The sequence below is a fragment of the Necator americanus genome, chromosome III, assembly GCF_031761385.1.
Source record: "Necator americanus strain Aroian chromosome III, whole genome shotgun sequence".
NCBI lineage: Eukaryota > Metazoa > Nematoda > Chromadorea > Rhabditida > Ancylostomatidae > Necator > Necator americanus.
The window spans coordinates 21562430-21577900 of NC_087373.1; the positions used below are offsets into that span (position 1 = coordinate 21562430).

At 41.2% G+C, this 15471-nt stretch overlaps 1 protein-coding gene across 3 annotated transcripts in view; it reads right to left on the reverse strand.

Annotated features, from left to right (window-relative positions):
• The window catches only part of RB195_010406 (uncharacterized protein), a gene marked incomplete at both ends in the record, with an annotated part of 34400 nt that extends 25477 nt beyond the window's left edge, over positions 1-8923 (reverse strand). The window contains 3 exons of one of the 3 annotated variants that reach the window (XM_064191391.1): positions 5823-5978; positions 6559-7849; positions 8335-8923. In XM_064191391.1, the coding sequence (XP_064048976.1) occupies positions 5823-5978; positions 6559-7849; positions 8335-8923 (2036 nt within the window). Of the gene's footprint in view, positions 1-3834; positions 3961-5822; positions 6117-6558; positions 7850-8248 lie in introns of those variants that run through there. The other 2 variants (XM_064191393.1, XM_064191394.1) reach the window with 2 other exon arrangements.
• Between the last annotated feature and the right edge of the window lie 6548 nt (positions 8924-15471).

Sequence of the window (15471 nt, forward strand, 5' to 3'; positions counted from 1 at the left end):
TAACTTCGTGTGCATGTCGAAAAGGTAAATGGGACGTTGCAAACGTTTTATAGTTGTATCCACTTTCCCGTTGCTTTCGACCTCTGCGACTCCTCCGTTCTTCAGAAAGTGGAAAACACGTGCAAATGGCTGCTTAAATAGTAGCAAGATGTTTATGTGATCTGACGTGGAACGTTATCTTTATCAGTAGTATGGTGTCTTTCACGTCATTTTATGCCAAAACATCATTCTTTGATAACTGTTTATAGAAAACAGAAGGGAAATCCATATTTCGCATGATACTTTTAAATTTTGTCTATGTCTATACTGATAAGGAATGCTTAAAGCTGAAGTTTGAATGTTCTCCAAATGTAGGACTGACGCGTTTAGAAAGAAGACTATGAAATGTTTTGCTTTAAGTTATAATATAAAAAAGTAAGAAATATTGTTGGAAATACACAAGTCCAATTTCATAGAATAACACTAATATCAATTTTCGTTTATCAGTGAAGGCGAGCGAAGCAAACACCACAGAAAGTCCGAAGTCCGGCTTTAGCCGGACTCTCAGACTGGTATAGGATATCTTACATTGTGCAGATATATGCAGGGCATACTTGACTTCTTTTCTATAGGTTTCGACTTGCACTCTACGTAAAGATTAGTGTGTATTAGCAAGTATAATAACAAACATAAAGTTGCCGGACAGTTGGTAGACAGAATCCTGTAAATTTTCGATCTTGCCTGTCTGATTAATAAGCAACGAAGTGTATCCTGTTGCTACCTAAATAGCTAAGTTTGCGTACCTACCGCTGACCATACACTGTATCACCTAATTCACGAACCACTAAATTGTTCTGAAGAACGAGATACATACGTAGGAATGTTCTGATGAAGGTTTTGAAGAGGAATATTGGGTTGTAAGGTGACATCAAATTTGTAGCCGTGTCAGAAGCCAGAGAAATCCTCACGTTGAAAGTATACATGAAATGGCTCTAAATTTCATGTACGGAATTTTTCGTTGAAGACAGGAAAAATCCTAGCTTTCAAAAGTAACGAAAATGAGAATTATCGATATTCTGCAAGTTTCAAGTTTTTTGAGCCCTAAGTTGGCTTCACGTGAAACTTACGAATAATGTTTCTACTTGTGAATCAAGTGAATCAATAAGGACCGAAGAAAATGGCAAAAAGCAGGTTGCATGGATGAGAAATATGTGCTTAAGGGAGAGATCTTCTGTATCTCTGACCTCCTGGGGGGAAGAGTTCATTTCATAAGAGTTCTATCCTTCCTGAAGGTAATATCCAGTCAAAATTCGCTACTTTCTTTTAATAGCCAAGCAAAATGTTAAGCATCATTAAAGGCATCACCCAAGAATCTGGGGTGGTACGGATTTCAGGTGGAGAGTTCCTATACGAGGTCGTACACTATGGAGAGTAGGGTAATTCCGTCCATTCCTTCCTAATTGCCGTAAAAAACGCCCTGAAAGATGCGGTGCGTGCACAACGCTGGCACGCTCCAATCGAACCCGTAGAAAATAGCGCCCCGAAATGCTCGAAACCGTATATCCCAAGCCGTTTTTTACGGCAATTAGGAAGAAATGAACAGAATCACTCTTCTCTCCATAATCTACGGCTCCGTACAGGCACAACCCACCTGAAACCCGCACCTCCCCAGATTCGTGGGGTGATGCCTTTAAGTACACTGTTTTAGACGAAAGATTATAATTTTTTTCCTAAATGCGCCAGTTCTACATTTGGAAAACATTCAGACATGACTTTACACCTACACTGCTTCGATACCGCACCAATTTGAATGCATTATTCGAAGAATAGTTTTTTTCCTATTTCTGGCCAACATTATTTAAGTAGCCATCCGCATGCATGTTTCCAAATTCTGGAGAAAGTATGTTACGAAGCTGAGGCAAATGTGCAGGAAAGTAGATATGCGGAGGAGCACGTAGGAGTGAAACGTAACCCATGTAGTTGTCAAGGTGATAAAATGATTCACGAGGTCTCCTTTTTTGTCAAATCTACATGGATTTTTGCGGTATACTACTGCTTCGCGCCTCACCAAGTCGATGCTGTTGGACTCTCACTGTTTCCTGAAATTTGGTGGACATACCCGGACTAAGCGCGTTATCATGCTAAATAATAACGGGCTTATTATGTCACGTATGTGTATATCGAAAATCCAGGGCGGCGAAATAGAACTGCAACGGCGTCGGACAGGTGTGCCTTCGCCAAAAATTGGTAGAATGATATGGGCAGTTCTCGCGGCGTCTTCTTCACATTGTGAAACAGATTAGAGAGTGAAGAAGAGTGTCACTCTGATCAGCGTTGCGTTGTTTTCCAGGTGACATCGTCACTGTACAAAATCACTTCTAAAATTAATAGCGATTCATTAGCGAATCGCAATAATTGCATTCCCTCGGGCACACTGAGAGAGGCTCGTGGGATTGCAACTAGGGTTAATTATATGGCACCAAAATTGTCATCTCTAAAGCACTCCTTTTTGTAGATGGATGCCTAAAAGAAATCCAGTGACTCAACGTAACGAATCAACATAAGGTAAGAAAGTATTCCTTCCTTAACCTTATTTTCTGGGTAATATCGTTTCAGGGTGGGTGTAGTGCAGTTGGTTAGGGGTTCTGCTGCCTGTGCGATCAATCAGAGGTTCGAATCCGCCCTAGTGCTCACCAAGTCTTTCATCCCTCCGGGGTCGATAAATTGGTATCAGACTTGTCTGGGAGGATAAAAACACTGACTCAATCATCCGCTGGCCCGCGCAAGTCATTGTATAGGCCAGTTACACGTTCGTAAACCTCAAACGATTCTGAACTGAATTGAACGTGGGGGCGCATCCCAAGTGGATTGATTAACGCCCGACACTTTATCCTTTACCCACTTTAATATCGTACTCTTTATTTTAAACACATTTCCACTATATTTCTCATTTCGTTACCTGAATTTTTGCTTCTTTTTTGAGTACCAAAGCGAACTTCCTTACAGCAAACAGAAGTGTACCCAGCAGCAGAAAACTACTGTATGGAAATTCATCTAGCCAACGACCCGATCTTTTAGAACGCTTGGTTGGATCTAGTTCAACACTACATGAGGTCCCCTTGTGATTTTCGTAACCAGAAGATCATGGTGCTAAAAACGGAGGTGCGCATAACTTCCATTTTAAATTTTTGTTCTTAACTGCCTTTACGGATGGCAATTACTGCACCTTGCAATTAGCTTGATTATCGTGACCCCATGAGCTCCCTGCGGTCTACAAAGTCTGCAATTATCCCCACTGCGAAAAAGCCATAACTTCTGGGTGCGTGTAAAGAGGGTCCCGGCGGAATTTCGACCATGCCCCGGTCATGCCTCGTCGGAGCAATTAGCGATGGTGCGTGTCCTAAAGAGATTCACTTTCGTTGGCACCTAAATGGCTGACTCTGTTTACCTACCGCTAATCATACGCTGCATCACTGGCTAGGATATAATTCACTATCTGTTAGATTGTTCTGGAGAATCAGACACATTCACTGCAATTTTGTAACGTGAGGTGATCTCAATTTAGTAATCGTACCAGAAGCAAGAGAAATCCTCACATGAAGTATTTATTTATTTGTTTATTTATTTGCATACACAGATAGTGCACCAAAAAGAAAAAAAAACACATTTGTCTACGTCACGATAGTTACGAAAAAGTCGGCAAACTCATTGTCAGTCAGTGTGTCAGTGGGGTCTGACGCAGTCCTTTTCGTGGCGGAAACGCATCAACATGTCGTTCTCCTACTCCAGAAAGTGATGAGTCCTCTCATGACATCTACTCCCCCAATCCAGAACGCTCATCATCGGTTTATTTATCTACATATCGGGATACGAACAACTTAGCCCAGGAGCACGTTGCAATATAGAGCGAATCTGACGAGGGACCTTGAACGAAGAGGGTTCACTAACTTTCGTGATCCTCAAACGACTAACCACCACAATCTAGACAAGACCAAGCCAGCTAAAAGATGCGGAAGTCAATAAGAAGAGGTTATTTAGAGATAGTATAGAGAAGAGGCGACATGACGGAACATTTAAAAAAAGTGATCGAATCATAGGATATTAATATCCTTGTTAGTGAATGAGCTTCAGTGAGCGAGTTAGGCTTCATGGGTCGGAAGGATGTGAGGACTGGCCATGCATTTAGCTGAAAAAAGAATAGATATATGAGAAGGAGGATAAAAAGGGGGATACAGTAAACAACCAAGAACTACAAATGGTGGGAATCTATGAGCGGTCCGTATACTGAACAAATGGCGCCAGACATCTGAAAGTTGTTAGAATAAGAGAAGCATGCTGTTAGACATCAGTATGTGCGTATGTCAATTTTCTTCAGACTCATCTTGAATATTCTACTGTGTCTGGCTTTAAGAACATCACGAGGTAAAAGCTCCAATCATCTTGCAGTTCTGTAGAAGAAGTTGTTGAACATAAGCGAAAAGTTTCTATGCTGAATTTTTGCGTAATGTAAGTTGAAACCGCCAGTTCTTTCACTAGTAGGTCTAAAGTACCAATATTTGCTGGGCGTTAACTTGGTTTCGTTTCTGAGGAGTCGAAAACAGAAGATCAAGTCGGAGTATATACGTCTGTTCTTCAAGCTGATCATACCTAATTTTTTAAGACGATCGTTGTATATCGTTGCTAGTCAGCGTTAGATTTGCTGACATTCTTCTGAACAACATACGGGTAAAAGTACCTTGCACCTTTTCGAGCTTCGCTATGTGCTCCTTCTTTGAGGGGCTCCAAATATGAGAGCCATATTCAAGATGAGATAAGACGAACGATTTGTATAGGCGAGTGAGAATAGTTGGATCACTGGTGTGGGCAATCCGAAAAAGCCGAAAAAGGGAAGAGTACGCTTTTCGTACAACATAATCAATGTGTTCAGAGAAGTTGAGGTTATCATCGACAAAAGTTTCTAATTCTCTTACAGATTTACATGTGTTAAGAGTTACTCCATTCATACTATACTCAGCCACATCTCCTTTACCTAAATGCATAAACAGGGACTTGTCGTAGTTAACGTGCAAATCCTATTTAGAAGCCCAGTCAGACATCCTAGTTAGTGACATTTGAAGTGCAGTACGTACGTTATGGTAATTCTCATAATCATAGATGCCCTAAATCTTAATATCATCAGAGTACATTTGGACTTTCACAAGCGAAGAAGTTCTGAGCACTCTTGGTAGGTCGACTGTGTAGTTAAGAAATAAGAGAGGGGACAGGACTTTACCTTGTGGAACTCAACTCGTGCAAGGGAATTTGGCTGAGTATCCATGGCCAACTTTGACTGTCATACTTCCCATGTTAAGATAAGAGATCATAAACTATGTCCCCGTATTCCAAAGTAATGGAGTTTAACAATTAGTTTCGAGTGGCATACTTCATTGGAAGCTTTTGACAGATCAATGTATACTACATCCATCGATTTACCTTGGTTCAGAGCTAGAGACCAGTCAAAAACACTATCAATTAGGTTAGTACATGTCCAAACATTTGCAATGAACCCATGTTGTTCACTGGGCATTAGATGAAACTTTTTTTTAGCCAAGTCAATAGTTTATCCCTGAATATTTTTTCCATTACTTTCACCGGCGTTGGTAGTAAGCTAATAGCACAGTAATTATTCAGTAAACTTGTGACTTACTTGACTTAATCGGCGGGCTGATGTCATCGCCTGACGCGATTACCCGCATCTTCGCCGAGGGGGGCGGTCCTAAAAAAAAGCCCCCCCAAACTTTCCAAATTTTTGGAGAGTTTGCACAGAATCAATCCATTCGTCGCTATTCCATATTCTGCGAAACCTTACGTCTCGTCTGAACTGCCTATCCACGCCGAGTGTCCTCAGGTCCTCTTTTATCACCTCAGTCCAGAACTTCCGTTTTCGCCCAGGTGGCTTCTTCCAGTTCAAACTCGACGAACTCTTCAGAACTCGTTGGACAAGGCGATCTACCGGTCTCCTTAATATATGACCGAAGAAATGAAGACGATTTACTTCAGCCGCTTTCGAAGGCGGTGCAAGATGTCGATGTCTTCCACGTGTCATCCGCCGGTAAACCACATCAATTTCTGCGTAAAGACCTTCATTGTGGCATACCCTAGATCAAACTTTCGTTCCGTCAGCCAAGCCTCTCCATAATCGTTTATGCTGCTGCCCAAGTTTTCCATCCGTACATCATGATGGGGCGAATTGCGGATAGGTAGACTCCCAGCTTGACTTCGTTGGTGATGGGGGTCGACCACAAACATTTCTTTAAGAGTTAAATACAGAAAGGGGCCTTTAGCCACCTTTGCCAAAACCCCCCCCCCCTACCCCCCTTTTTTCTTCACCATACCCCCCAGATAAAAAAAAACAAAAACAAGTTTTATTTGTTTTCCCCCCCCCCCTTCCCTTCCGTGGGTTGAAAAAAAAAACAACCCCTCTTTTTTAATTTTACAGGGGGGGAGGCGCCTTGGGGCAGCCCCAACCCAAAAAAAAGTTAAAAAAAAAACAAGGTTATTTTTTGCTTTCCTCGAAAAAAAAAAAATCGTTCGGCGTACTGGTAGTCAGCTAATGGGCACGGTGATGGTGCTAAGACAATGTCGGCAGGACACTGGTCGACTGTTCTTCGCATAATGTCGTCGATGGCGAAATTGAACAGGAAGGGTCCTGCCACCGCCCCTTGTCTTACTCCAGTTACCACTTCAAACGGTGTTGTACATCCGGCTGGTGTTCGAACTGCAGCAGTTGTTCGTTGATTCAAGTAAACTTGTATTGGAGAATTTGGAATGGCTGTGACAATGGCGTTTTTCCAGCCTTCTGGGACTTCACCTAATGATAATGAGATGTTGAAGATGTGAACTAGAGGAGGAGATAAAGTAGCAGCACACTCCTCATATACAATAGGTGGGATTCCATCATACGTTTCACTAACCGACGGCTTAAGAGATTTTAGGTGTTTGTAAATATCAGTGGGGTGGAAAAGCATGTTACTGCACTGCTGTTGGACAGGAGCTATGCCAACAATTTCTGGAATGATATCGCTGCAGGTTGAAGAAAAGACATTTGCAAAATGCACAGATAGAGCTTTAGCTTTATCAGTATCTGTAACATAGGTGGCTCCTGTCTGATCCACGAGAATCGGAAGCCTTGCATTCCCCTTCATTCTATGTCTTAAGTATAAATAGAAGGGCTCCATGGATTCTCTGCGCAATAAGCGTCGCTCCCGATAAGCATGGTATCTCTTCATATGGAAGTCAATGTCAGAACATACTTCCTTGTATAGTGAACTACGTAAGGGGTCATCTAACTCCTCAAAAAGACGTAGCCTCTGAGAGTACGAAGATTTCAGTTGACATGGTAGTTTCAAGGAAAAAGAGCGAGGGAATCGAAAAGGAACAAATTTGGCCAAACCCTCGTAAACCTTCTTACAGAATCTGGAATAGATGTCAGAACATAAGGAGTATTGATCAAAAATAGTAAACCAATAAACGCCGGAAAAATAATTGTTCAAAGAGGAGTAGTTGGCATGAAAAAAGTTGGGCATAGGATTTCCTGGTGCTAACATAATTACAGGTGAATCAAAATGGATAATAGCGAGGTCGGATGAGGGTAGCGGCGGAAGAAGCTTGACGTCAAGAGTATAAATGCCAGGAGTAAGGATAATGTCAAGAATTCTATCGGAGTGGGTAGGCAGGTTCACATTTTGAAGTAACCCGGCATTAGAGAAGAAATCCAAATAAAGCGATGAAGCCGCGTTAAAAGCTATTGAGTTGACCCAATCTATATGCAGATTAAAGTCGCCAAGAATGACTGCATGATGATTTACAATAGCAAGATCGCTGAGTACTTCTACAAGTTTTTTTTTTATCATCAACAGCAGAGCTATTTGGCGATCGGTAAGCAAGTATGAAACGAAGCTGCGACATATTGTCAGGGCAGAAAATATCACCGGAGAGTAAGTCAGCTTTCAGTTCATAGTTAGGAGTAACGATCTATGCACTAATAAAAGCCTTAACAATTACACAAACTCCGCCTCCTCTTTTCATGGACCGATCAGAACGATAGACATTGTAGGGTAGGTTACCAACCAGCTCAGAGTCTAAGATTGTAGTGCTTAACCAGGTTTCAGTTATAAAAATTAGATCAGGTTTATATAAACAAAGAAACATTGCAAATGATGAATTTTATTGACTAGGCTACGTGCGTTGAATAAATATGATTTTAATGTTGAAGAGATACCGTGCAGCTTTATTTGTTTCCTGACGTTCCTCGCTTAATGTCAGAGATGAGCCACAGCTCGCCACGGTAAACCACCCACTCTCGCTTACTTTTACCTTTGTTACGCTCTCGTGCCTCCTGCCTTAGTTCATACTCACGCTTCCTTTCATATGGGGGCCTTCTTCTGCGTATATAAACATTGGGAAGACCAACACTTTGAAGAAGACGCGCATTAGCAAGGACACGACGCCAGCAGAACTGAGGCGGGAGGACGACTTTTACTAGGCGCGGACGAGAGAGATTAGGTTTTCCCATCCGATACAGGTCAATCGGGCGACAGCTTACATTAAGCGCGAGAAAAATATCGTTGACTTCGTCCTCAAAGTCGTCCAGCTTCCCTGAGGAAGACGAGGAACCCCCAGACTCAGGCAGACCACTTATAACTATGCTACGTGACCGTTTGTCTGCTTCCAACTGTTCGACAAAATCCGTTTTAACTTTTTCAGCAAGTACTGTCAGCATTTTGCCTATAACAGGGTCTTTGTTCCGTTCCGCAATAGAGCTAATGAGGTCAGATGCAGACATTTCACTGTAGTTCGGTTCCGTTGATTGAGAAGATTCTACCGTTCGCGTCTCAATACCAGATGTAGCTTGGAACGAGAGAGGGGTTTGTCTTTTTGCAGTACGAGTAGATTTAGCACGCATGATTTGATCTAACTTTGACCTACCAAATGGGTATCGATATAACCAACCAATCAATCAATCACAACGGCACGCAAAAAGAAAAGAAAAAGTAAAAGAGGATAAATCAGAGGGTTAAAAGATTGAGAGGAAACTTATAGCAAAATAAATAGTCAAAATTGACGAAAGTTAGGAGTATTGATAGTAGTATATATAAAAAAAAAGTTTGAAAAGATTGGAGTAAGTGAATTAAATAAAACTGCTAAATGAGAAGGGTTAGAATGTTAATGAAAGAGTGATGATTGTAAAAAAAAGGACCTCAGATACAAGGAATGTAATAAAACGGATAATTAAGGAGAAGAAGCGTTAATTAAGGCTAAGACAAATGCAGATATATTTCAAAAATGCGAGAGCAAGCAATTACGCCGCCACCTGACGCGCCGATGATACGCCGAATGAGAATTATCGTTATCCTGTAACTCTCAAGCTTTTTTGTAGCCTAATTTATTTCTGGACAGAGGGACTTTCTGTATCTCTGACTTCTTGGAACTTACAGGAAGAAAAAGAGTTCAAATTTGGTAAGTCATCTAGACTTTCTGAAGGTGATATAAAGACAAACTCACTCCCTTTCTTTATTAGAACACCATACAAAATCCCATGTACTTCTATCTAACGCTATTATTCTTTGACTTATTCGATCATTTCAACAGCTCACACCACTCTTCTTTGCATATTTCCTTGTAACTTGCAGTTTTCTGCGTCTCTGTGGCAGGAAGAACATCTGTGGCGGTTGTCTGCGTGTTTATGAACGACTGGAGCGTGACTTCGTCGAGATAGGTTCGCGTATCCGCCGGCATATCTATTGGGCACGTTATGTGTCGTAGGCATTCGCGGAGAATCCGCCGGGACCCTATTTACCGTTCCCCATAACTTCTAATGCAATTTTGTACTGTGATGATGTCGCCTGAGGCAACGCAATGCTGATCAGAACAATACATATTTCTCTAACCTGCTTCACATTGGAGGAAGCTATGGAGGTGAGACGCAAAAAACGCTCTCGCAGAGTTCTCGCATAGCCCAGGTATTGTAATTTGGCAGATAACTGATTGATTATCAGACTTCTCCTGCGAACTTCAAACCTAGTCTGACAAGAAATGGCGTTAGTATCATTATAGGCGTAAAGCGTGTTGAAAAGCGTTGGCGCGATGCGTCCTCGGTGGAAGCGTGTTCTCTACAAGATGCGGAAAACTCCCTGACATCTTTTGTTTTTGCTTTTCTTTACTTTTGAGTTTTTATTATTTTTTCACATAACGACACATGAGTATGGTCACATAGTCTTAACAAAAACCTTTTCCATTAGTTTTATTGCTATTTTTGCTCCTAGAACGCCTTTAAGGTCGTAGTTAACAGGGACTCAGTTCCTGTTAACTATGATCTTAAAGGCGTTCTAGGAGCAAAAACAAAACCCTTTTTTTTGTACAATTGTGCATTTTTTGTAGCAGGAGTCATAGTAAGATACCAAAAACCGCCGGAGAAGAATGTTAACTATGCACAGTTACGCAATAAGAAATGAAATTCATGAAAATTTCAATAAAAGGTGATGCCCAAGCAAGCAAGAGATACAGACAGGGAAGCTACTAAACCAGCAAAAAAAGAGGGTGGAAATTAATTCCTTACAAACTAAGAATTTAGAGGTGCCTTAGGGGCAAGACAACAAACGATAAAGCAAGTTTGAAATGACTTCACTAATGCTACGTAGTCCTATTCATGCACCGCTAGGCAGAAAATAACGAAGAACCACAAAAACCAAAAGGGAATATTTTTTGGAGTCATTCATATAGTGCAGAGAGAATTTGGTGCAGGCCTTCACCGAGAGTGCGTCTCATTACTCCATTAGAAACGGTTGGCGACTGCAATAACAAGAAAGGAGAGCGAAGATCCGCAAAAGTAATCTGCAACAGAAGAATGTTGCTCTGTTGTGGTCTTCCTCATCATCTGTAAAATTTCTCTAAGGTAAAGCGAAGCATCATTTATGACACTAAGGCTTTGACCTGACGGGAAACACAACGACGAAAGAAAGAAGACTTTTCATACTTCAGAACTCCCTGTGAGGACCTTCTCCAGCAAATCAGCGCTCCATTATAATTCAATCGCTTGTCTAGACAAAGACGATAAAGAGAAGCACGACGTCCTTGTGGTGAAAACTCTGCCACACACAGAATTCTAACCCTCAAAAAATGAATATAACAGCTTCGTATCTTAAAGATCTACCGCTACTTCGAACGCCTTCTCAAAGTTCCATTCTCTTTTTTTGCACGAAATTTCAGGAGCAATTTTAGCCTTTAACGTTACTTTCAAAGCCAACAGCGTTGAATGCCTGGAATTCTGCATTGAAATTGTTCTTTCTTCTGTGATGGTGTGATAAAACATGATAGTGTTATACGGAACAATAGTGAGTCATTCTTCTTCCAGATTAAGAGAATAGGGGTTTAGCTCTCCAACACACCTCCTAATCTCCTCATACTTATTAGTTGTAACAATCGTCAACTTCTCGATTAAAAGTTTGATTGTATACGAATGCATCTAATGACTCTGCGACACAAGCTATGTTCGAACTTCTAAGAAATAAGAACCATCAATTTATACAAATTCTCAATCTCCCAATTCTACTTCCAATGCTTCGAAGTCAGACTCCATGACACAGTTTCTTGTTAGGTGTGCCGCGTGCTCTAGGAACATACGAGTATTTGTTAAATGGGCAGGTATATTGCTCAATACTTACTCCCTAAAACTTACTAGCCACAGGGTATCGTAAGCCCAGTAATAAGAACATCTTGGTTCATTTTCTCTCTGCTCATCCATCTCAAATGAAGAAAACTGTAATTAACAACACGTAATGCACGGCAAAAACCGTTTGTAGCAGACCAGAGGAGAGAAAAGAATCTTTAACTTTGGCTTGCGAAATTTCTAACGGTTCCGAAAGTCTCAAACGAGACGATACCGAAGTGAACGAGCACGGCAATTGGAAAACTCCACATCAGGTAAGATACCTCTCTGCTTTCCTTATGTCTCCGATAAAATGAGCACTGCCGTTAGGCGGTGTCTGACGAGAGCTGAATGATTACTTTTATAGTGATGTAAGATGCGAGATATTGTCGCATTTATTTTTATAAGCTCTATACGAGTTTGCTAAATAATTTTGTTGGCTTACTTTTCTGCCGAATCACCCAGGCCTTTTTCAATCATCAGCTTAGCGACTACACTGAATCCTCATTTAGATAAGAGACGCCTAGCATGAACCGCTGATGGTTTATCACGAGAGCTAATGGTTCGAATATCTCATTCGGATCGTAAGAACCACCCGAGACATGGCGCGAGTTCCCGTGTTGTCGACAACATTCGCCCTAGCGGTTCATTTTAGGGTTTTCGGCTTGGATCCAAAATTCCTCCAGCGATTTTCGAGCCAACTTTTTAGATTCGTGCGCTAAGATTCGGACTGTGATTTCAAAATCGGCTCCGTCGTGTTTTTTGTTCTATGGGCACTTAAGGTTGTCAATTCTCGTAATCTATTCTTTCCGTTCTTGTGCTCATTGATGCGGATACACAACGGTCGTGTCGTTTCACCGACATACTCGGTGAAACGACACCAACGACCGCAACTGCACCACGACCGTCGCCGCAGTTCGTGCAAGAAATCAGGTAAATTACACTAAATCCCAAGCAGTCTTCTGGTCTACCTGTGGAATAAATAATACAGTTCGGTGTTGTATAAATGCTATCGTACAAACGATTCCGAGCTAGCTGACATTTCAAATTGTTCGGTGGTATTTCAACGACCGAAACGAAGCTATCTAATACTATCAAATATCTTAAATACTTTAATAATTTAATAAATCTTATATCAAATACTTTATCCACTAACCCATCCACACCAAATGAGTAGCATTGTTCGACGTATCTAAGAGAACTTGTCTATGGCGAATGGAAAGCAATTACTAAGCTCCTTACCTTTATTAATTGTAACGTATCGGCGTTGTCATCGTCGACGTAGAAGTTAGCAGTATGCAAACATTCAAGTCAAAACTAATCATCAGACCAACGACTAAGGTTATTGAAGAGGCTACTGGTAACCCACTCTTACGACATAGTTATGCAGAAGACCTAAAACAACATCAACACATAAGTGAGGAAACTCTATTCTCTACATACAAAAGATTCATCACAAGTCACAAATATTTAATAAGTAAATGATTATTTTGGAGTTAGCGTTCGAGAGAAATTTCCAGACTGAAATCTTGACATTTTATAGTTAAAATTATGAGTTTTTGTTTGGTCAAATTCCACCCAGCCGCTTGTGCTGAGCCTCATCAAAGGTTATGCGTTGAAAAATGTTTGGAGAAGTATCCATTACATATTGCACAAACGTGTATCGGTGGTTCTCACTGCAAGAACTGCGCGCAGATCGGAGAGAAAAGATAGGATAGAACTGGCGAAATGAAACTGGTTATAGTGGATTTCAATGCTCGTACGGTAGTTAAAGGCACCACCACCTTACACTCATAGGATTCACGAAACGACACCGCGTAAAGTGGATTAGCAGTGAAATTAAAAATAAATTATCTCTTTGAAAGCATCTACGATCCCGTATACGAATACTCCACCTGAAATCCGTACAACCTTAGATTCGTGGGGTGATGCTTTCAAAGAGATAATTTATTTTTAATTTCACTGCTAATCCACTTTACGCGGTGTCGTTTCGTGAATCCTATGAGTGTAAGGGTTGACTAAGTTAATTAAAGGCAACATACCACGAATCTGAGGTGGTGCGGATTTCAGGTGGAGAGTCCGCATACGGAGTCGTTGATTATGGAGGCGGGGGTAGTTCCGCTCATCTCTCTCTCCGCATCACTGCAAACAGCCGCCTCCAGAATGTTGTCTTGTACGATGCCATCTATTGCAACGCTCCCCTTGCGATGCCTCCGCCCTGCGATTCGGACTGCCCCGATAGGCAGTAAGGGACGCTGCGCGTGCAAGTGTGGTGTCAACCCTTATATTCAATGGCTCAATGGCTCCTATTCCTGTATGGATTTGTGGAAATCGTGGTGATTCCGTCTTACTAATTTTGAAAAATACATCTCGAAGGGCACCTGTTAATCGAGAGGATACAACGTTGGAAATTTTTCTTGATGCTGCTCTTAATGTGGATAAGAATGTACTTCCTTAACTTTGCGAAGTCATTTGGCCATTTCTAGATACATACAACATAATTAATAAATTTGTTAGAGGTTGCAGAAGAAGCCGCCAGGATCTACGAGTGAATAGCAGACTCTTAATACGTTCCGTGTGCAGTTATCTTTACTACGATCTTTTTCAAGAAACAATGGTTATTCTATGCTTGGCTTTGGACTCTTGTTCGAGAAGTGATAAACTAACGAATGCGGATAGGATTCTTTTCAGAACTGTTCGTGCGCATTTCATGTAATCAAATTTCGACTGAACTCCCCTGACCTGGAAAGTGCCCGAGGTAGTGTCATACGATTTTTTGACCGAAGTATCTGTTCCTTCAAAATAAGGGAGTGAATTTATTCCGTCTAAAATAACAAACTTGTAAAAGGATTATTCTGGATGGATGTTCACAATAAGATTTTGAACTCTTGATCCTAGAGGACGAAGCAAATCTCTTCTTCATTATCGAAGATAAAGCGTTCAAAATCTCACTCACATATCGTCTCTTCTAGTTAACTCATATTTTACGGGAAATATACAACAGGATCTGCTCTTACGTTCCACTTACTTCGGAGATCCGTAGCCTTCATTATCCTGATTTTTACTACTGTTGTTGGGTTGTACACTCCGCAATGACGGAAATGTCTTCCTCAACAAATTAGTAGCAGATAGCAACGAAATCACGAAACCCCGTAAATCCAGTCCATGAATTTATTGGTGGAAGTACCAGAAGAACATGCTCGGAAGAGTTGACGGTCAAAAAAGGGACGGTAGATGGAGAGAGGATCAGAGTACTATGTAAGGCAAGGAGCATAACATCGAGTTGATCGTTTATTTTTTCTGATACAATAAGTGAATGAAGGTTTCCACCATCAGGTTTCGACGTTTTTCCTCTATTCAAATGAGAGCCGGTGGCAAGACCCGGTTCTGATATGTTCATGCAGTGGACTACTTTCCTCAGTGTGATATGACTACATAACTTTCTTCAATACTAAACACTCAGTACGATGCATCGTTCACGAAAGTTATCATGACACTCTCTTTCGAGACAGATGAGCAATCATGTATGGTCAAGTGTTCCATATGTCACCATAGAACCATACCAACTATGCGACCATCGAATTGACCAGATTTGTGCCAACAAAAAAGTGAAAATAATTCTCACAAATACCTAGGTATTTTCCAGCATCAACAAATGTTTGCGTTCCAATTATATTTGAACTCTAATGAAATATATTATTTCCACAGAGAATGGCAGATGCCGAGTAGCGGGAATAACAATCGAGAGTATGGAGTGTTGAAAAACCCACTAAGCGGTTGAAAAGAAACTTCGACGAAATTCTCCC